The sequence below is a fragment of the Dendrobates tinctorius genome, unplaced genomic scaffold (genome assembly GCF_039654945.1).
Source record: "Dendrobates tinctorius isolate UK_male_01 unplaced genomic scaffold, ASM3965494v1 ptg000143l, whole genome shotgun sequence".
Lineage (NCBI taxonomy): Eukaryota > Metazoa > Chordata > Amphibia > Anura > Dendrobatidae > Dendrobates > Dendrobates tinctorius.
Window position 1 is genome coordinate 42,742,627 of NW_027361810.1, and position 22,971 is coordinate 42,765,597.

The 22,971-nt window shown below is 43.8% G+C and overlaps 1 protein-coding gene across 4 annotated transcripts in view; it reads left to right on the plus strand.

The window, feature by feature from the left end:
• Positions 1-22,971, plus strand: part of GAD1 (glutamate decarboxylase 1) — an 86,007-nt gene that overhangs the window by 38,807 nt on the left and 24,229 nt on the right. For all 4 annotated transcript variants that reach the window (XM_073545849.1, XM_073545848.1, XM_073545851.1 and 1 more), the window contains exons 6-12: positions 5,000-5,090; positions 10,363-10,475; positions 13,448-13,563; positions 18,290-18,369; positions 19,263-19,317; positions 19,757-19,873; positions 19,953-20,017. In XM_073545849.1, the coding sequence (XP_073401950.1) occupies positions 5,000-5,090; positions 10,363-10,475; positions 13,448-13,563; positions 18,290-18,369; positions 19,263-19,317; positions 19,757-19,873; positions 19,953-20,017 (637 nt within the window). The remainder of the gene's footprint in view (positions 1-4,999; positions 5,091-10,362; positions 10,476-13,447; positions 13,564-18,289; positions 18,370-19,262; positions 19,318-19,756; positions 19,874-19,952; positions 20,018-22,971) is intronic.

The following is a 22,971-nucleotide window of genomic DNA, read 5'->3' on the forward strand; positions in this document are numbered from 1 at the left end:
GTACACTGGGGGACTGGATATATAGACCCTCGGTGGGACGTGAAGCATATACTCTCATTGTGAAGAGACAGCTTCGCGTTGATTATCCTCTTTATAGAGAATCAGATGAAGCTATTCAGGTAATGTGCTGTCTAACTATTTAACGAGAATACTTTTAATACATCAAGTTCAAAATGACAAATCATTGCATGGTTAACGTTCCTTAAAGGAATCAAAATGCTCCTTAAACCCGGAGTTGATGCATTTCCTGATGTTTTTTTTTGTTTGCTTTTGACAGATCGAATATAAAGTAATTATATCTGCACTAGGCTTTTCTTGGTCTAAAGCTGCTTAACTATGGCGATAAGTATGAATTTATTACAGAAAAAAAATGAAAAATGTCCATATTTGTACAGCGGAGGGGATTTCATGGCACATTTCAATTTTCTGCAAGATTGCCCAAAGGAGGCTGGAAATGACAGACAAGGCCCTATTGAATTTACTTATTTAGTTCAAGTTATTTATATAGCTCTGGCATATTCTGTAGCACATCCCTATATTGCCGATGGGGTCACAATCTAAATCCCATAGTTTTAAGGTGTACCCAAATTATGAGGGTCAATGTATCTATAGGTTAGAATACAGGAGGAAACTCTCACTAGCACAAAGAGAACATACAAAGTCCACATCCAGAATGACCTGTTCAAATTTTGCTCTGTCCGACCTTGGGGTATAATGGCCGCAGTGGGGAAAATGAGCAGCTGATCACATTTTGCCAGGGTTCTCCAGGGTGCAAGGTTCTCAGGCTGAAAAGATTATTAAAACAATCACTTAATGAATCTGTGTAATGTAGACTATATGGGAACACCTACACATTACACTTACAGGAGCTTTTATGACCTCCCATTCTAAACCTATATACATAAATATATATTTGGTCCCTTTGCAGCTTCCATTCTTCTCGAAAGATTTTCTACAAGATTTTGTCAGTGTCGGTAGGAATTTTTTGACCTTCATCCAGAAGAGCATTTGTGAGGTCAGGCAATGATGTTGAAGGAGAGGGCCGGGATCACTTTCTGTGTTCTAGTTCTTGCCGAAGGTGTTGGATGGAGTTTAGGTTCAGGGTCTGTGCGGCCGGTCATGTTCATGCACACCAAACTCCCCCATCCATGTCTTAATGGACCTTGTCCGCTGGGGCGCAGTGATGGGGAACACAAAAGGGCTACCCCCAAACCGTTCCCACAAAGTCGGAAGCTACAATTGTCCAAAATGTATTTCATGCTGAATCATCAAGATTTCTCTTCACTGAAACTGAGAGTCAGACCCATGAAAAACAGCCCATAGCACTATCCTTCCTCCACCAAATTGTACAGCGGACACTATGCAGTCAGGCAGGTAATGTTCTCCTGGCATTTACTAAACTCAGATTCATCCATCAGATGCCAGAGAGAAAAGTGTGAGCCGCCACTACAGAGAACACGTTTTCTCCAGAGTCCAGTGGTAGCAGCTTTGCACCACTCCATCTGACGTTCCGCGTTGTGCTTGGTGATGTACGGCTGCATGCAGCTGCTTGACCATGAAGTTTCTGGTAGGGGCGCAGTATTTGTGCTGATGTAAATAAAAGAGGAGGTTTGAACTCTGCAGTTATGTAGGAAGCAGAGCAATGGTGACTTTTCTGCTCTCTGCTCCTGAACACTCGTCTCGGTGACCTCACTCTGTAACGTCATGTGGGCAATGGGGCTCACAAATGTTGGGGAAGATTTAGGAGGGAAGAAATGTCATGAACGTTGTTATCCCGGTGGCTCCTATTACAAGACCATGCTGATATCAGTGAACTCCTTACCACCAGCCACTCTGTCACATATCAGTAAATGCAGCTGACATGATGATGGGCTGCATATTATACCCTGGGGGCAATGGGGCCGGATGTTATACACTGGGGGGCAATGAGGCCGGATGTTATACAACAGGGGTGAGGGGTCAGATGTTATACACCGTTGGTGAGGGGCCAGATGTCATATACAGGGGGCGAGGGGCAGGACGTTATACACCGGGGGGTGAGGAGCTAGAGGTCATACAACAGGCTTGAGGGGCCAGAAGCTATATACCGCTGGTGGGGGGCTGTATGTTTTACACCGGGAGTGAGAGACTGGATGATATACACCAGGAGTGAGGGGCTAGAGGCTATATACAGCTGGTGAGGGGCTAAATGTTATACACCAGGTGCGAGGGGCTGGATGTTATACACCAGGGGTGAGGGACCAGAGGTTATACACCACTGAGGAGGGGCTGAGTGATATACACCGGAGGTGATGGGTTAGATGTAATATAATGGAGGTGAGGGGTCGGATGTAATACACCAGTGATGAGGGGCTGGATTATATACACCGGGGGTGAGGGGTCGGATGATATACATCAGGGGCGAGGGACTGAATGATATACAACAGGGACGAGGGGCCAGACATCGACCGGGGATTAGGGACCTGATGTTATACATCGGGGGTGTGGGGACAGGTAATATACGCTTTGTGCGGATGATGTACACTAGGGGCGAGGAGCCAGATGATATACTCTGGGGATGAGGGGTCTGAGGTTATACATCGGGGGCGAAGGACTGGATGATATACGCTGGGGGCGTGGGGCCAGATTATATACACTGTGGGCAATGAGGATGCATGAAAAAAAACAAAATTCAGTGATTAAGATGTGTGCCCCGATACTTTTGTCTGCACAGTGTGGATGTTCCCTGGTCTCTGTAGCCAGTAGCAGGTGTCACAGCTCCGTCATGTACATATCAGACCTTTTATTAGTAAAGCATAATAGGCCAGACATCCCGCCTCATTGTTCTCCGTATACCAGGCCTTTATGACTTGCCATACAAAGTCTGGGCGCGGCTGCACAGTACACAATAGTCGGAGTGCACCTGCTGCAGGTAAACACAGGGCTCCTGGCAGATGTGCCCATTATTACCCTGATCTTCCTCATCCAGGTGTATTTACCGATGCCCAGGAACACAATGTGACTGCGAACCGTAGCTGGGCGATGTCTGTCGCTGTCTATACGGATGTGACAACCACGGAGCTGCTCCATTTTCTCTCTTCACATCATTAAGTGTAATCAAAATGTGCAGCTAATGAAAGCAGTTCAGTCTCGGCTAATGGCAGCCCTTCTAGTGCTCACTCATAAGTAATCTTTCCCGTCATTAGCATTAATAACCCCCAAGCCTTTGAGAGCCGGATTCTGCGTGAGGTTTTTAGCGGCTGCCATGTCAGTGGAGGCAGATTAGGTTGCTGATAATATTGCACAAGCTGTTCCTGACCCGGCCCTCTGATTTATGGAGCAGTATATGGCCTGAATGGTTTTTTCTTTTAACGTTTTGCAGTTAATGGATTATTTTTTTCTTTTTTTTTTTCTTTTGCCAAATATATTTTATAGGCCCAGATGTCAGGTCCTTCCGTAACATTGGCGCTCACTCTCCCCCAATAAATATGAAGCTTTTCAGACCTGTGGAGCATGGCCGAGCAGAAAAGAACATCGCTCCCCTTCTGTTTCACCGCCCCTATTGTTACATGCCGTACTACAGTATAGGTTGTCGCTATACATTCATTATCATCGTTTATAAAGGGGACAATTTTTTTGCTTTACTTGAATACATGTCATTGGGTCTAAAAATCATTTTTGCTTGATAGTTTCATTAATTTTGTATCGTTTGTCTTTTACAGAATCTAGTTTGATGTCGCAAGTGGTCATAAATAATAAAAAAAAGTAAGAAACTTTCCCTTTGGACCATCAGAATGATCTCACTGACAGGTCCACAGCTAAAAGGGGTATTTCCATCTCCAAGATCCTATCCCAATATGTAGCAGGTGTAATAATAATAATATTAACAAATAACCTCAATTAGAAATGTAGTATAGTTCTTCTGATTCACTATGTTGCTTACCCCATGTGCAGGGCATTGCAGTAGCTAAGGTATCCATGGTTACGAACACTCATATATTGACAGTTGCTAGTGCTTGTAACCATGGATACCTAAGCTACTGCAATACCCTGCACGTGGGATAAGCGACATAGCTAATGAGAAGAACTATACTACATTTCTAATTGGAGATATTTGATATTATTATAATTGCACCTACTACATATTGGGATAGGTTAGGATCGTGGAGATGGGAATACCCCTTTAGCTCATTCTGCCTGCAGCAATAAAAAGTGCAACACAGCGGCTATAGAAAGCAAACGGCGACATATTTTCAATTAGACCCAAATACATGTATACAAGGAAAAAAAATGGTGTTTCCTAAAGGTGGACAACCCCTTTAATAGTAAAAATACCATATAGGCATATAGTATCCTAATTGATGTGGCTGCTATCAAACCTGTATGGAAAAAGGTTCTGACCCAGGTTGATCCCAATCCCTTTGCTATTGTGAAATGACAACCTATGTAGGAATTCCTCAACAAGGGGGTGAGTAAAATGGCCTAGAGGTCATGGGATTGGTAGGTGAGAACAGCCAAAGTCCTGGTCTGGCTGGTGAAACCTGGCACCATGATCAAAATAATGTTAGATTTCGTCTCATCGGCCCATACAGGCGACTACCAACTGTGGCTTTGTGAAAGTTAACGTGGGGTTAACGGCCCACTATCGATGCCCAAAAGGCAGTGCTCATATCACATTTATGGCTTCATTTGAGCGTATATGCCATAAATCCTATCTGTGGACAGCATAAGAAAGCGAATATATAGGTTTGCTGGAAAATATTCAGTATGATTTGTAGAGTCCAGTGGGCGTCAATCACTAAATAGGACCGCCCACTGGACTCATACACATATAAACATCAGTGATTTCAATGAGTAAATTACAATTTATACTGAATCTTTCCAACTAAAACGTATCTTAATCTGCTCATCTCTTCCTGCTCTATAACATTTCAGACTTCATTTCAACATGACAGGTTCCCTTTAAGTGGCTGTAATTATAAATAATTGCATTCATAATATATTATTATTCATTTCATAGGTCATCCCCGTTTTTTCAACCAGCTGTCTACCGGATTGGATATGATCGGTTTGGCTGGGGAATGGTTAACTTCAACAGCAAATACAAACATGTAAGTTACCCGAATTACATGTACATTGGTTTTTGGTGATTAATTACGCTTTAAGGCATTTTGCATTTCATTTTTTGCTTTTATTTGCTAATATTGACCCAATGAATCGTTATCAGGTGGGGATCCAATAGGAGCTCCGGCAGCATTGTACACCTTGATTAGAGCGGTACTGCACAGCTCCATTCATTGTGTAGCAGCTCGGCCGAGTGCTGCAGATCAGCTCCACTGATCAGTGGGGGTGACAGGAGTAGGACCCCCGCTCTTCTCGTATTGATGATCTACACAAATTTTTAGGTTATCAATATCTTGCAATGCAGGACAGTTGAAGCTCAGTATTTATAGTGATAGACACATTAAATATGAATCCGTAGTGAAGAATGGGATGTAACAATGCCACGGTATATCGATCATTTAGAACTCAAGAAATTACAAATCAGGTAGCCACGAGCGCTGCATCGTTTTATGGACAATTGTAAATATGCGTCTGCTGTGCCTTCTAGATGTAGACATAGAAGTGTGTAGGAATTTGCCCGTAAGTCGAGAGTCAGCGCAGTCACTCGCACAATTCAGCTGTCGGCATTTTTAAATTGTATATTGATTTCTGTACAGTCTGCAAATAAAGTGGATCTGATAGAAATATACAGTAAGGCTCCCAGTTACCACTAGATCTTTGTCTCTGACATAGTTTTATACAAAACAAAAAAAATGCACAACCAAGTAAATGTTACCAGCAGTAATGTGTTTAACATTTAGAGGGACCAGCACATAAAATAAGTGATGTCTACCCAGTAATGAATAATCTCCAATATACTTTATGAATGCATTTAGCTACTGAATGATGGTAGAGCAGCCTTACATCTATGTATCCAGAATATCTGTCCATTAGTGGTCTGTACATCTGTGTAATTATCTATCTATTCAATATCTATCTATCTATGTACCTCATATCTATGTATAAAAAAAGCACAGCAGCAATCTGTGAATGCCAAGACATATAGTGGCAATGGAAATAGCAGCTTCCAACCGCATTGTCCCTCAGCAAGATGTACTTATAAAAAAAGCGACGGTTCTTAGCGCATAAATAGGCCAATTCATGTGTGCCCATCAACCACGGCAAGGTGACACTTCTCTGATGGGTCATATCATAGCTCTTCTCTATCCTCAGCAAGATGTACTGTACTTATAAAAAAGCGAAGGTTCTTAGCACGTATATTGGCCAATTCATGTGTGCCCATCAACCACAGCAAGGTGACACTTCTCTGATGAGTCATATCATAGCCCTTCTCTATCCTCAGTAAGATGTACTTATAAAAAAGCGAAGGTTCTTAGCGCATAAATAGGCCAATTCATGTGTGCCCATCAACCACAGCAAGGTGACACTTCTCTGATGAGTCATATCATAGCCCTTCTCTATCCTCAGTAAGATGTACTTATAAAAAAGCGAAGGTTCTTAGCGCATAAATAGGCCAATTCATGTGTGCCCATCAACCACGGCAAGGTGACACTTCTCTGATGGGTCATATCATAACCCTTCTCTATCCTCTGCAAGATGTACTGTACTTATAAAAAAGCGAAGGTTCTTAGCGCGTATATTGGCCAATTCATGTGAGCCCATCAACCACGGCAGGGTGACCCTTCTCTATCCCACTGTACATGCCATTTTCAGGCTAAAAAGCCTATAATAATGGACAAACATGTCTTCTCTCCTGGGCTGCAAGCCTACAGTTTGAATGGGCAAGTAGAACTGGTTGAGAACACCTGCAGGTCAATGGGAGGAGTGCAGTGTCAGAGCAGAGGGAGTCACACCCTCCAGATCTGCTATACAAAAAAACCTGACCAGCACCTCCCAAATGTGAATAGGTGCAAGCTGTAGTGACTGCAAAATAAAAAAGCACAGCAGCACCCTGTGAATGCCAAGACATATAGTGTCAATGGAAATAACAACTTCCAACTGCATTGTTCCTCAGCAAGATGTACTTACAAAATCACTACACTCCTCCCATTGACCTGCGGGTGTTCTCAACCAATTCTACTTGCCCATTCAAATTGTAGGCTTGCAGCCCAGGAGAGAAGACGTGTTTGTCCATTATTATAGGTGTATTAGCCCGAAAGTGGCATGTACAGTAGGATAGGAAAGTGTTATGATAGGACCCATCAGAGAAGCATCACCTTGCCATGGTTGATGGGCACACATGAATTGGCCAATTTATGCGCTAAGAACCGTCATTTTTTTTTATACGTACATCTTGCTGAGGGACAATGCGGTTGGAAGTTGTTCTTTCCATTGACACTATATGTCTTGGCATTCACAGGGTGCTGCTGTGCTTCTTTATACATATTTTGCAGTCACTACAGCTTGCATCTAGTCACATTTGGGAGGTGCTGTCAGGTTTTTTTTTCTATATCCCATATCTATCTATCTATCTATCTATCTATCTATCTATCTATCTATCTATCTATCTAAGACAAGAAATAGAGCAGCACAAAAATACAAAAGAGAGTCCAGGTGCAAAGCTCCCAAAGGCATGTGCCAAACCTTTATGATGCAAAAAATCCAAAAAGCAGGAACAGCACACTTATGGGCTAAATAAACAGCTCTCATTTAACCATGAAAAACTGGTGTGCTGTTCCTGCTTTTTGGATTTTTTTATATCTATCTATCTATCTATCTATCTATCTATCTATCTATCCCATATCTATCTATCTATCCCATATCTATCTATCTATCTATCTATCTATCTATCTATCCCATATCTATCTATCTATCTATCCCATATCTATCTATCTATCTATCTATCTATCTATCTATCATCTATCTACAGTATCTATCTATCAATCTATCTACAGTTGTGGCCAAAAGTATTGACACCCCTGCAATTCTGCCAGATAATACTCAGTTTCTTCCTGAAAATGATTGCAAACACAAATTCTTTGGTATTATTATCTTCATTTAATTTGTCTTAAATGAAAAAACACAAAAAGAATGAAGCAAAAAGCAAAACATTGATCATTTCACACAAAACTCCAAAAATGGGCCAGACAAAAGTATTGGCACCCTCAGCCTAATACTTGGTTGCACAACCTTTAACCAAAATAACTGCGACCAACCGCTTCCGGTAACCATCAATGAGTTTCTTACAATGCTCTGCTGGAATTTTAGACCATTCTTCTTTGGCAAACTGCTCCAGGTCCCTGATATTTGAAGGGTGCCTTCTCCAAACTGCCATTTTTAGATCTCTCCACAGGTGTTCTTTGGGTTTCAGGTCTGGACTCATTGCTGGCCACCTTAGAAGTCTCCAGTGCTTTCTCTCAAACCATTTTCTAGTGCTTTTTGAAGTGTGTTTTGGGTCATTGTCCTGCTGGAAGACCCATGACCTCTGAGGGAGTCCCAGCTTTCTCACACTGGGCCCTACATTATGCTGCAAAATTTGTTGGTAGTCTTCAGACTTGATAATGCCATGCACACGGTCAAGCAGTCCAGTGCCAGAGGCAGCAAAGCAACCCCAAAACAGGGATCCTCCGCCATGTTTGACTGTAGGGGCCGTGTTTTTTTCTTTGAATGCCTCTTTTTTTCTCCTGTAAACTCTATGTTGATGCCTTCGCCCAAAAAGCTCTACTTTTGTCTCATCTGACTAGAGAACATTCTTCCAAAACGTTTTAGGCTTTTTCAGGTAAGTTTTGGCAAACTCCAGCCTGGCTTTTTTATGTCTCGGGATAAGAAGTGGGGTCTTCCTGGGTCTCCTACCATACAGTCCCTTTTCATTCAGACGCCGACGTATAGTACTGGTTGACACTGTTGTACCCTCGGACTGCAGGGCAGCTTGAACTTGTTTGGATGTTAGTCGAGGTTCTTTATCCAACATCCGCACAATCTTGCATTAAAATCTCTTGTCAATTTTTCTTTTCCGTCCACATCTAGGGAGGTTAGCCACAGTGCCATGGGCTTTAAACTTCTTGATGACACTGCGCATGGTAGACACAGGAACATTCAGGTCTTTGGAGATGGACTTGTAGCCATGAGATTGCTCATGCTTCCTCACAATTTGCTTTCTCAAGTCCTCAGACAGTTCTTTTGTCTTCTTTCTTTTCTCCATGCTCAATGTGGTACACACAAGGACACAGGACAGAGGTTGAGTCAACTTTAATCCATGTCAACTGGCTGCAAGTGTGACTTAGTTATTGCCAACACCTGTTAGGTGCCACAGGTAATTACAGGTGCTGTTAATTACACAAATTAGAGAAGCATCACATGATTTTTCGAACAGTGCCAATACTTTTGTCCACCCTCTTTTTTATGTTTTGTGTGGAATTATATCCAATTTGGCTTTAGGACAATTCTTTTTGGATTTTTTCATTTAAGACAAATTAAATGAAGATAATAATACCAAAGAATTTGTGTTTGCAATCATTTTCAGGAAGAAACTGAGTATTATCTGACAGAATTGCAGGGGTGTCAATACTTTTGGCCACAACTGTATCTATCTATCTATCATCTATTTATCTACCTACAGTATTTATCTATCTATCTATCATCTATCTATCTATCTATCTATTTATCTATCTTTTTATCTATCTATCTATCTATCTATCTATCTATCTATCCTTCTAGCATATTTCTATACACTATACATCATTCAGTGCCATTTTGTGACTTACACTTTCCCAGTCCCTGGATAATCTTTCTTATAAATCTACATTAAGGTATTACTCCCTTGTATCGATCCTTCACCTTAGTATTAATGAAGGGCTGTGAATGCTCTGTACAGTTCGATCACATTAGATCCATGAGACCCCTCCATCACGGGAACATGGTACATGACACGCGGCCCCTCGTCTATTACATGGACATTCCAGCTGACGGAACATCTTTTTGTTTTTGTCATGGGTAATTAAAAAAAAAAGTTGTTGACTATAATTACTCCAGACAGATATTGACTTCACTGTGTTGTAGAGACGGAGTTGTCCTTGGGGGCGGCGGGGCGGTGGGTACGACATAAATAATTACATTTGGATTTTTAAAACTGCATTCAATAATTTTAATTAGGTTTGTGTTGCTTGTGTGTTCCGTAAAGACTAACACTTGTGGGCGACAACCCTTTGTATCTATTAGTATTATTTATGAGTTGTGTTTAGGGTCAGCATTGCAGGAGTCACGTTCCTTTGTTTTCGGATTCGGCACTAAATATTCCAATTTCGTTCGCTTGTACAAACCGTTTCCATTAAATGATATAGATCTCGACTCGCCTGATACATCTATATTTGCTTTATGAAGGTTTACATATGAAATTGCTCCAGTTTTTGTCCTGATGGAACAAATAACACTCCGGAAAATGAGAGAAATAATTGGTTGGAATGGAAAGGATGGAGATGGCATTTTTTCACCTGGTAGGTTTCCCGAGCGACTTTACTGCTTGCAAAGTAATGGGGAGTTTATTTCCAATCTGTACTGCAAACCAGAAAGCTCTGAAGCAGAGAATGTACTAGTAATAAAACAGAGGCTAAAAGGCATGGTATCAACCTAATGCAAAGACTGCAAAATAAATAACGGCGAGATGAAGCAGCCGGACCCGCGGACACGATCACACGGATCATTGAGAGTTCAAAGGGATTAGTGACAGGGACGTAGAGCTCAGCACTGGTAACGTCCACTTCCCTGTTATTTAACCCAGTGCCATCACTAGATTTCACAATGCAAATTTCATACATGATTAAATAGATCTCTAAGACCTGATGAGGCTGGTGCACTTACTTTGAAAATCCATGTTAGAATTACTCAATATTCCTGATATTAAAGGAATATATCAGCAGGTTTTTGCTATGTAATCTGAGAGCAGCATTGCGAAGGGTCAGAGACCTTGATTCCAGCAATGTTAGTTTACTGGGTGCAGCAGTTGTGATTAGATTCACAAATCTAGCAGAGCTCGTAATGCTGAGCTGTGTGTAATGACACCCACACCCCTGATTAGCAGATTTCTGTGTACATTGTGTATTGCCAGCAAGCTGCTAGTCAGTCTATTCAGTCTCCACCCACTCAGTCTGTCTGACAGCTGCAGCTTGTACTGAGCAGAGCTTAGCAGCAACAGGGAGGAGGGACACTGAGGAGGTGTCAATCAGTTCCAAAAGATCTATGAAATAAAATATGCAGTTTGCATTGTAAAATCTGGAAATAGATCTGCTTTATTCCCAATTTAGCAAGTTATCACCTATCAAAATAATAAGTTATTACTTGCTGAGGCTTTGGTCACAAAGATCCCCATTGCTCATGAAAATTGGGCTCTGATTTGCACTATTAGAATGAAGCAGTGACTATGCTGTACATGGCTATCTCCAGCTGTCCTACAGACAAGGAATGGCGCAGTGATCATGCTGTACATAGCTATCTCCAGCAGTCCTGTAGACAAGGATTGGAGCATTGACCATGCTGTACATGGCTATCTCCAGCTGACCTATAGACAAGGAATGGTGCAGTGACCATGCTGTACATAGCTATCTCCAGCAGTCCTATAGAGAATGAATGGCGCAGTGACCATGCTGTACATGGCTATCTCCAGCTGACCTATAGACAAGGAATGGTGCAGTGACCATGCTGTACATAGCTATCTCCAGCAGTCCTGTAGACAAGGATTGGAGCATTGACCATGCTGTATAAAGCTATCTCCAGCAGTCCTATAGAGAATGAATGGCGCAGTGACCATGCTGTACATGGCTATCTCCAGCTGACCTATAGACAAGGAATGGTGCAGTGACCATGCTGTACATAGCTATCTCCAGCAGTCCTGTAGACAAGGATTGGAGCATTGACCATGCTGTACATAGCTATCTCCAGCAGTCCTATAGAGAATGAATGGCGCAGTGACCATGCTGTACATGGCTATCTCCAGCTGACCTATAGACAAGGAATGGTGCAGTGACCATGCTGTACATAGCTATCTCCAGCAGTCCTGTAGACAAGGATTGGAGCATTGACCATGCTGTACATAGCTATCTCCAGCAGTCCTATAGAGAATGAATGGCGCAGTGACCATGCTGTACATGGCTATCTCCAGCAGTCCTATAGACAATAAATGGTGCAGTGACCATGCTGTACATGGCTATATCCAGCAGTTCTATAGACAAGAAATGGAGCAGTGACCATGCTGTACATGGCTCTCTCCAGCAGTCCTATAGACAATGAATGGCGCTTTGACCATACTGTGCATGGCTATCTCCAGCAGTCCCATAGAAAAGGAATGGGGCAGTGCCCATGCTGTACATGGCTATCTCCAGCAGTCCCATAGACAAGGAATGGGGCAATGACCATGCTGTACATGGCTATCTCCAGCAGTCCCATAGACAAGGAATGGGGCAGTGACCATGTTGCGCATGGCTATATCCAGCAGTCCCATAGACAAGGTATGGGGCAGTGGACATATATTTTCTAATGGCATTTCAGAGCCTTTGGTTCAGTGGGGATCCCTGCCATCAGACCCACAGCGATCAGCTACTTATCACTTGCCCTGTGGATAGGTGATAATTTATAGTGTTGCTAACTACCAAAAAGTGTATTTTTAAGAATACTATGAATTGAAAATGATACCGGTTCACCACCACAGCTACTGTCCCAGGGCAAGATGGTCCCATCAGGGGGTACACAGGAATCAAAATCATTAGCTCTTTTATTGATTTAAAGGGTTATTCCAAAGATAGTAAGTTATCCCCTATCCATTGAACCTCCTCTTTACTCATTGTCTATGGGACTACCAGAGAAAATCATTCTTGGGATCACTGGAGGTCTCATTGATCGTGGATAGGGCATAACTTACAATCTTGGGAATAACCCTTTAATACAGTATGGAATTCTAGATGTATCGCTGCATACAGATTCATATATCTAGTATTGCACCTATGTATAATTCTGTATGCAGTGAGCGCCTCCTAGTGGTGGCTGCAGGTAGCTGTGGGAAGCAATTCAGTATCTCAGCGGAACGGGCCCCATAGTAATTATATGTCCTATCTCTATGGCAGCTACACCCCAGTGTCTAGCACATTCTCCCTCTTTCCAATCATTTGCCTGACTGCAGTGCTGCTTGACCATTTGGCCAGGAAGTCTGAACTTTCTTTAGTAATTTTGCAGTATTTGTTTGAAAGGTGTGGCCTGATAAAAGTGTCTGAGAAACTTACCTGCTTCCTTTCTCTATATGATCCTTGTAATATCTGCAGTAGCTGGCATTCTAGTACACCTTACTATGTATCCTAAGTATTTGTCAGTGCCTTCCCCCTTGACCGTAAAATCATTAGACAAGCCATGAAATTGAAAATAATAATCAAGCAAATTAATTCCATTTCTGATGGCTTCCATTACTATGTTCCATTATTAGGAGGAGCAATATCCAACATGTACAGTATCATGGCTGCCAGATACAAGTACTTCCCTGATGTGAAAACCAAAGGCATGGCTGCTGTCCCCAAACTAATCATCTTTACCTCGGAACATGTAAGTTCATTCATTGTAATATGCATGCATTCCTTTTAAGGCTATGTACCCACGTATGCAGAAAAAAACGGACTCCTTTCCAGGAAAAACGCGCGTTTTTTAAGCGTTTTTTACAGGAGCATCCACATGCTCATAGAATATAGCTGGAAATGCGTTTTTATTCCCCACAAAATTAATGAACATGCTGCGTTTTTTCCGCGATATGTTTTTTTTGTGGAAAAAAACGCATCATGTGCACAAAAATTGCGGAATTCATTAAAAGAATGGGATGCTTCTTGTATGCGTTTTTGAAGTGTTTTTGCCGGGAAAAACGCTTTAAAAACGCAAAAACAAAACCGCTTACTTGGGCACACAGCCTAAGAGTGGTCCAAGGAAATAACAAATTTGAGAGAATTTTACAAAAATGCTGCTCCTCTTGCATGAACAATAATATCTATCTTTAGACCTTAACGACTTTTGTCATTTCCTTTATTACACTACACCCGACACTTGACGTCACAGGAGGCTGAGGCTGCTCTCACTCTCCACAGCGTCAATTGCCCCTCCTGGAACAGGACGTCATCGCCCCTCCTGGAACAGGACGTCATCGCCCCTCCTGGAACAGGACGTCTTGGGGCATCACTGACTGTTACTCTCTAGTTTCTTGCACCTCTGCCTTCTCTGAAGACGTCTTGGATCCTGGGTGATGGACGCTGTGGCAGATGTGAGTGCAGCGCCGGATCTCTGCTTTTATCACTGCCCTCTGACATCTTCTTTCAGTTAGAAGCTACTTCGGTGGTGTAAATGGTTGCAGAAAGCCAGCGCTGCACTCACATCTACCACAGCGTCCATCACCCAGGATCCAAGACGTGTTAAAAGGGGGCAGCAATGGTAGAAACTACTGAGAAACTGCAGCACTGCCCAGTGACATCCTATTCCATGAGGCGCAATGGACCCTGCAGGAAATTAGTGCAGCCCCTGCTTCCTGTGAAGTCAAATTTGAGACTCCTCTCAAGCAAAATGTCACAGGATGTACAGTAAAAAAAAATTACCGCAATTTAGGGATTAGACAGATAGGAAGAGATGTAGGGTATTGTGTAATAAATCTCATTACAAAAGTGGTTAGGATGTAAGGATAGATATTTAGAAAATACATTTTAGGTGTCGGACCACCCGGTTAAAAGGAATCTGTCAACACAAATTAACTGTTCAAACCAAGCACAGATGCTCGGAGCACCCTTGGCATGGCCAAATAGTTCACTGCACCTTCCCATCTATTTTTTTTTCACCTATCTCCACCGTCCTCTGGCTCCTGTAAAGCCTGAACTGTCAATCAAGAAAGAAAAGTGCGGATATAGATGGAAAAGAAGTTGGTGGTAAGGCGGTACTGATTGATTGGACACAAAAAGGGTGCACCGAGCATCTGTGCTTTACTTTAATAGCCATTTTGTGCTGACAGACTCACTTTAATTATGTCTTCGTGTATGAAGGAAACAAATAAAGTTGTAAAATAGTGTGCAATCCTTGTAAAAAGGGATGGCCAGTCTCCTCTGATGTCTTGCAGCCTGGGCATTATATGCCAAGTCCAATAATGTCTGGGGGAGTTTAAGCGCATCTACTATATAATTGTCTAGTTCTGTCAGTCTGTCTGTAACGGAAATCCCACGTCGCTGATTGGTTGAGGCCAGCCGCGACCAATCAATCAGCGACAGGCGCAGTGCGCAGGCGCAGTCCGGAATTTGAAGGACGTACGCCACCGCTACCGTCAGGAGATTAGCGGCGCTAGCCGCTAATCTCCCGACGGTTGCCGCGGGTCATCTCCAGCCGCACTGACGTCAGCGGCGACGCAGCTGGGAGATGACAGGCGCTAGCCGGTACCCAGGGTCCGGAGGAGAGGAGAGGAGACTCCTCCGGATCCTGGGTACCATAAACCTGTAAAAAATAGAATTAAAATAAAAAATAGTGATATACTCACCTTCCGACAGCCCCCAGACTCTTTCCCTCCTCCCACCACGCGCCCGGCATCTTCCGGTCCCAGTAATGCTTTGCGCGAAATACCGCTGATGACGTTGCGCTCTCGCGAGAGTGACGTCATCCCCGATCCTTCGCGCAAAGCATTACTGGGACTGGAAGATGCCGGGCGCATGGAGAGGGGATCGGGGGCCGTCAGAAGGTGAGAATTACCTTTTTTTTATTATTATTATTTTTTACATTCTATGTTTTACTATTGATGCTGCATCAATAGTAAAAAGTTGATTCTAGAATACCCGATGCTTTAGAATCCGGCCACCATCTAGTTAAAGTATAACTACCTCGGCTTCATCTGGACACTGCTCATGTGTAAGGAGATGGACATACTGCCCATGTTCCCCTTGAAGACACGAGTACTGTTATGATGTACAATGTGTATTGTAGTATGTGTTATTAGTATTGGTGTTGTAATCTGCCTAGCAAAAGGTAGTGAGAGTACGTATGGATAGAGTTAAGAGTTGGGATTAGCCCAGAGAGGGAGGGGCTATGTAGCAAGATCGGAGAGGACTTCCTGGTAGTGAGTCAGTCAGAGCCTAGCCTGCAGCTAGAGCAAAGAACCACATAAGCTGGGTATCCCTGATGTGAGAGGAGACCGATACTGTGGATAGCAAGATCCTGAGCAGAGAAAGGAAAAGTGACAGAATGACAGAGTGATGCACTGATAACGTGCTGCATTCATCTTTCCTTCAACTTTGACCAAGTTTCTTGTGCCTTTGTAGCTCACACATCCTCAAAACATCAGCGATCCACCTCCGTGCTTTACAGTAGGAATGGCGTTCCTTTCATCATAGGCCTTGTTGACCTCTTTCCAAATGTAACATTTATGGTGTGGCCAAAAAGTTCAATTTTGGTCACTCCAAATTACCTTGTTCCAGAAGTTTTGAGGCTTGTCTCTGTGCTGTTTTGCGTATTGTAGGCGAGATACTTTGTGGCATTTGCACAGTAATGGCTTTCTTCTGGAGACTCGACCATGCAACCCATTTTTCTTCAAGTGCCTCTTTATTGTGCATCTTGAAACAGCCACACCCCTAGTTTTCAGAGAGTCCAGTATTTCAGCTGATGTTATTTGTGGGTTTTTCTTTGCATCCCAAACAATTTTCCTGGCATTTGTTACAGATCACAGGTGAGGATGTTACCTTTAGTAGCCATTCAAACCTATTTGTGTCAACTTCTGTGCATGTTATCAGGCCAAAATCACCAGGGTATGTAAACTTTTGATCAGGGTCATTTGGATGTTTTGGGATGTCATTGTAATTTAAAAAGAGAAAACACAGTGGTTTGACAATAAATGACTTCACCCAACCACTAGCCATAAGTGGAGAAAAAGTTTTGATGTTGTAGGTACGTGTGCCGACCGGGGGGGTGGTTCCTTTTTCGCCGCCGTGAACAGACTTGAGACAGAGACTGATGTGCGTTCAATAGGTCCTCTTTATTGGCCGTCCTCTCGATGACCGCAGCACCACACAGCAGCTGCACGACACCTTCCACGCACAGGCCTGGGTACCTTTCACTTTTCTTCTTTTTCTCCTACAGTGACCTCACTCGCGGCTCTTTCACTGTGGCTGCCCTAGGCCTACCACCACAGCACTTCCCCTGCCCGGGTCCATCCGTCTGGTACCCCCAGGCTTTCTCTGTCAGCGGCTCTCCTGTCAGGGCCACCCTCCCCTGACCGTCTTTCTCCTCAGTCCCTTCCAGAGCTTCCTCTTCTGTCCGTCTCTCCCTTCCATCTCTTCTTCTCCTGAGCTCCTCCTGGACTGGCCTGCTTCTGGATCTCTCTCTGGCTATTTATTCCCCTCCCCGGGAATTCCCCTCTAGAGCCCCTGTAACTCCGCCTCCCATGACAGCGGTTTCGTAGCCTTAAGCTGATGTTAAGCCCATTCCTCACTGCTCCCTGCTTCCATCTTGTGGCCAAACTTCAGTACTACACCGTCTTCTTTTCCTGCTGTTCTTGGTTTCTCCCTAGTGGCGAAAACCCAGTATCTTACCATCCTCTACTGTCTCCAGCTGTCTCCCCACATACATATACAGCAGCCCACGTCAAGCACTTTTATGGCACATTGTACATCCCCCTTCCTACTGCAGACAGGACCATAGGTCAGTCCTCTTCCCTACAATGTTATCATTCATATTCTCTGAAAAAAGGCCAAGATAGAAAAAATTCTGCCGGGGTATGTAATCTTTTGAGAGAGAAAGAAAGAGAGCGAGAGAGGGAGAGAGAGAACTGTAACCTTCTGTAAATAAAAACAAATACTTTAAGTTATGCAAAACTGTCCTTTTATTTAAGGCCCCGTTACACGCATCAATGTCCCAGCGATCTCACCAACGATCCGACGCGGATGGGATCGCTGGGACATAGCTGATCGCTGGTGAGCTATCACATAGACAGACCCACCAGCGATCAGGATCAGCGAGCAAGCTGGTATCCAAGGTAAACAGCGGGTATCTAAGAGCCGTGCAGCTCTTAGATACCCGCTGTTTACATTGGATACCAGCGGGAGACCAACGATCAAAAAATGGCCCAGGACGTTCGAGCGCGATCAGATATACCCGGCAGGGGGGTCGGTCGCTGATACATGTCACATACCGCGATGTCGCTGGCGAGATCGCTGTGGCGTCACAAAATCAGCGATCTCGCTGGCGATCTCGCTGTGTGTGACGGGGCCTTAAGTTCCGACTCCATACTTTAATGCACTATATATTAATTATATTTTTTCAGAGTCATTATTCAATGAAGAAGGCTGGAGCGGCGTTAGGATTTGGGACTGAGAACGTGATCCTGGTAAAATCCAATGAGAGGTAAATAATTACTTTATATTGAAAATTTATCATATAATGTAGTTACATTGCTAGCCATAAGTGTTTAATGGTTGCCTACAGTATGTGTCGGGGCAGACTGGGCCGGGGGACAAAGGGGTACATGCCCCCCTGGGACGATCAACAAGCAGTTGATTAGGGCCGCCCGGCCATCTGCTGCTTTGGAGGCTGAGGACCGACACTGTACCTTTAAATGTGTACGTGTACCGGCTCGGCAGCTTCAGCACATAATATTCATAGAACTTTTCAGAATAAACAGAGCAATTACAGCTTATTCATCGGTTTTCCCCTCAGCGGGTTTTATCTTTAATTTTTAACGGGCATGGGCTGGTGTTAGGAGATTAGCTGCTTTGATGTCTCCCATACACTGCGCACACTGTCAGAAGGACATTTGCTCTTCTTCCCTTATGTAACACACAGCCAGAAGCAGCATGGAATACATCATACACGAGTACTGAGCTGTGTAGATGTGAACCCTGCACTGGAATAAGCTAAATGAGACAGCAAAACCATCTCTGTCCCTCTGCCTCTGCTTGTTTTCTCTTCTCATCTCCTCCCTCCTTTTTCCATAGACTTCATTATCTGTACCTTGATACCTCTGTGAGCTGTCAGCCTGTCTTATCTAGAGCAAGTTTAGAGTTGAACTGTTTATTAGAGTGAATGAGTTCAAGAGGCAGGAGGGAGAAGTGGCTCATAAGTGGAGAAAGCAGTATATTGCTCTGATAAAGACATAATACAAGTTTCTTATATCAGCTTCTACTATTGATTTATGCAAAGTTTTTTTTTCTAAAGTATATTGCCCAATAAGATAGCTCTAAAAGTCTCATGATAAGTCTGTTTTATTACATGCTCATCAATTACTTTGTTAATTACAGAGGGAAGATCATTCCTGAAGACCTGGAGGCCAAAATCATAGAATCTAAACAAAAGGTATGTATCTTGTGTAATCTTTGTATGTCGCTATTTGTCTCTGTATGACTATAGAAAGCATTTTTATATATGAAGACAATGATCTGTTGGTTTTTTTGCACAAACAGTACTGTCTAGTGTAGTCCATGGGCTGTGTGTGGTATTGCTGCTACGCTCCATTCATTTAAATAAAGCTAAGCTGCAATACCAGTCACAATGTAAGGGCCAGGGGGGCGCTTTCCTGGAAAAGAGGCAGATACTTATTTATTATTTCATACAATTACTCTATATAAAAATGCATCATTTTTCAATCCACGATGATTATACATTACAAACCCTTGAAACCAATATTGAGCGAGTTCCGAAAAGTGTGGTTGTTTGATTTTTAAATTAAGTAGACGACTTTCTGGATTCAATCCGAGTTCTGCACATACTTACAATATTCTTCTGTTCCTTGCAGGGCCATGTTCCCCTTTATGTGAATGCTACCGCAGGGACCACTGTATATGGAGCATTTGATCCCATTGATGAAATAGCAGATATATGTGAAAAGTACAACTTATGGCTCCATGTAGATGTGAGTAATCGTCATTTTTCAGATATAAAGCCAGTCTGAGAGTCCGTGTAATGGGACTGATCGTATTTTCTTGGCGCAGGCTGCATGGGGAGGAGGACTGCTCATGTCCAGGAAGCATCGTCATAAGATGAACGGGATAGAAAGGCAAGTAAATAGAAAATTGGAAATTTACTAAGCATGTGACAAAGGATCTGATCTGAACTAGTTCATATGACACTGCTATATCTCGACATGCGCAACCATGATAGCTAAGGCTAGTTTCACATTAGCGTTTACGGCCGCAGGTAGGCATTTGGCGGCCCATGCGTCCTTTTGACGCTGCGCCGACCAGCGCCAAATGCAACAGGTTGCAATTTGGTGTGCTCGGCGCAGCGTCAAAAGGACGCATGCGCCGCCAAACGCATTCCTGCGCACGGCCTGCGTCCCCAGTGCTAAAGATAGGGGACGCAGGACGCATGCAGCGTCATGCGCCCGTAGGCGGAGCTACCGGCGGAGGCGCGGCAGGGGGCGGGCTTAGCGGCGGCCGTGCGCAGCCCGACCCTGCGGCTGTAAATGCTAATGTGAAACTAGCCTTAGAAATATTGTATAGTGAAGCCACAGCATTCCCCGTTAGGAATGGTACCTACAATGCCAATGGAAAGTAAGAAAGCAGTGACAAAAGTTAATACTTTACAAAATATATTAACCCCCACAGCACTTGCAAAAGTGATAATCCCAATGTCTGTGTAAGAGGTCAACTAAAGTGGTTTTACCGCATACACCTATCATAGTCACAAGCTGCTCTCTTCTGCTAGCCAGAAGATAGTTACCACTGAGCAACCAAAGACTTCTGACTAGTGATGACGTCTTATCCGAGCATGCTTGGGTGTTATCCAAGTATCTTGGGCGTGCTCATTTATTATGTTCGAGTCCCCGCAGCTGCATGATTTGCGGCTGTTAGACAGCATGAACACATACGGGGGTTGCTTATTAGTTAGGGAATCCCACATGTGTTGAGGCTGTGTAACAGCAGCAAATCATGCAGCTACGGGGACTGGAACATAATATGTGAGCACTCCCAGATGTTTGGATAACACCCGAGCATGGTCAGATAAGACGTTACCTGAGCACGTTCATTCATCACTACTTCTGACATGTAATTCCCATTCCTGCACTGATTTCTACAATCAAGGTAGGACTCCAGGAATGGGCTAGCTGATTTTATTTATTCTTTAACAAATACATCTATCTGTATGAATTCCAAGAGTCCAGAATCAAGGCCCCCATGCCCATTCGATAAAATGAACTACACTTGCCAATATTAGCTGGATCGGTCCACTATTTAATGTAGACTTTCCTCCGCCAGATGGAGAGAAGATTCCGAACCATTTGTTCGGCAGAGACTCCTCTGACAACGTCCCACTCATAGAGGACGCGAGCGAGCGCTAGAACTCCTGTATGAACAGTTCAGAGCGATAGCCATTGAGTGTACCAAACAATTTTTAAGCTGACAGCTAAAGGGTATGGCCAGCGTTATACCTTCCTCCTGATTGCGCTTAGAAAAAAGAGAGTTATGAGAGTTCTAACTAAAGAGGGTGCAGAGGTTATGGTCACATTTGGGCCCTAGACTTTTTTTTATCCTTTATGAGTAGACCAATATTGTAAATAACATGGAATAGTCATGGGTATTGTTGTAAGGCGTCCAGGGTGGTAGTCGTGGCAACGAGCTATAGTGTTACCACACCCTGGCGCCTCACAGATGAAATGCAAGGTCCTTTCTGCAGCATGTGCCACAGCACACCTACAGGCTCTGTCAGATTCCCCTCAGCTGCTGTCATGTTGGCTCCGCATCCATGAGCTTCACAAATCACTTCAGAGACCGGGTCTTTTTCAAACAGCTTAACTTTACTGGACAGCAGCATATTCATGACACGAGAGCCACATATTCTGCACTTCCGGGCAGACTCTATTCTCTCCGTAATCTCTCTCTTTCCTCCTGGCATTCGCTGCCGTACCTCTAGTCAAACTCTGTTCTGTTCGTGTCTTCCTTTTCCCTGCTATCCGGGCAGTCTCTTTCGACAGTCTGTGTCCCATCTGTGTCTTCCACGTCCCCAGCTCCCTTTCAGCCCCGGTTCCAATTGGGAAAGGTGTCAGGAATGCCATCTCAGCTGCTCCCGACCCGGTCTTAAACCTCAGCTCCTTCCTGAGGATGGTCCTGTTGAGCTTTTGCCCGACTGCACTATTCTCCACTTGGGGCCCCTTACTGCCGTATCAGACTTATCCCCACAGCCACTCACTGTCTGCTGCACTGCTTCTCATATAACCTGCCCTGAGCAGGCTGCCTGGACTTCTCCCTCTAATCAGGAAGTGCCTTTCACTATACTTCCCTGCTCTGTGCTGCTCTGCTCTGACTCCTCCCCACTGAATAACCCCTTGCTGCCTGTACCTATATTAACACTATTATCTATCCTATTCTCTAATGTGCCCCCCTCTATTCTAACCCCGCTAAGTGCCGCATTTAATCGTGCAAACAGCGTCCAAGGGAGAGGAGGCACGTGAGGTTCCCTACCACCTCCTTACATTATAATGGATTTGGCACTGAGGCCCAGGAGCTTTAAGATACCCAATTGTGCCTCCCTTGGGAGGGATGACTGTCTCTCCTGCCTGCTCTTTGCCATGTCATCAACTTAAAGGGATCTGTCAGCATGTATTTTGTTTTTTTTTTTAACTTGTAATCAGATAGCAGCATGATGTAGGGGCAGAGAGCCTGGTCCCAGTGATGTGTTACTTACTAGGTTGTTTGTTGTTTCAATAAAATCAGTTTTTTATCAGCAGATTATCACTACAGGACTCGGTGTCTCGTGCTTCCTAGTCCAACCCCACCCTCAACACTAATTAGCAGCTTTCTGCCCATGCACAGTGTTCACAGAAAGAGTTGCCAATCAGTGGTGAGGGCGGGGTTATACAGAGCTCAGCATTCTGAGCTGCGTTAAATCTGCAGAAGAGAAAAAAGGGATTCTATCACAACTGCCGCACCCAGTAAACTAAGTGATACATCTGTGGAATGAGGAAAAACTTGCTGGCAGATTCCCCTTAACCATACAGCTTTTGTTTGTCAA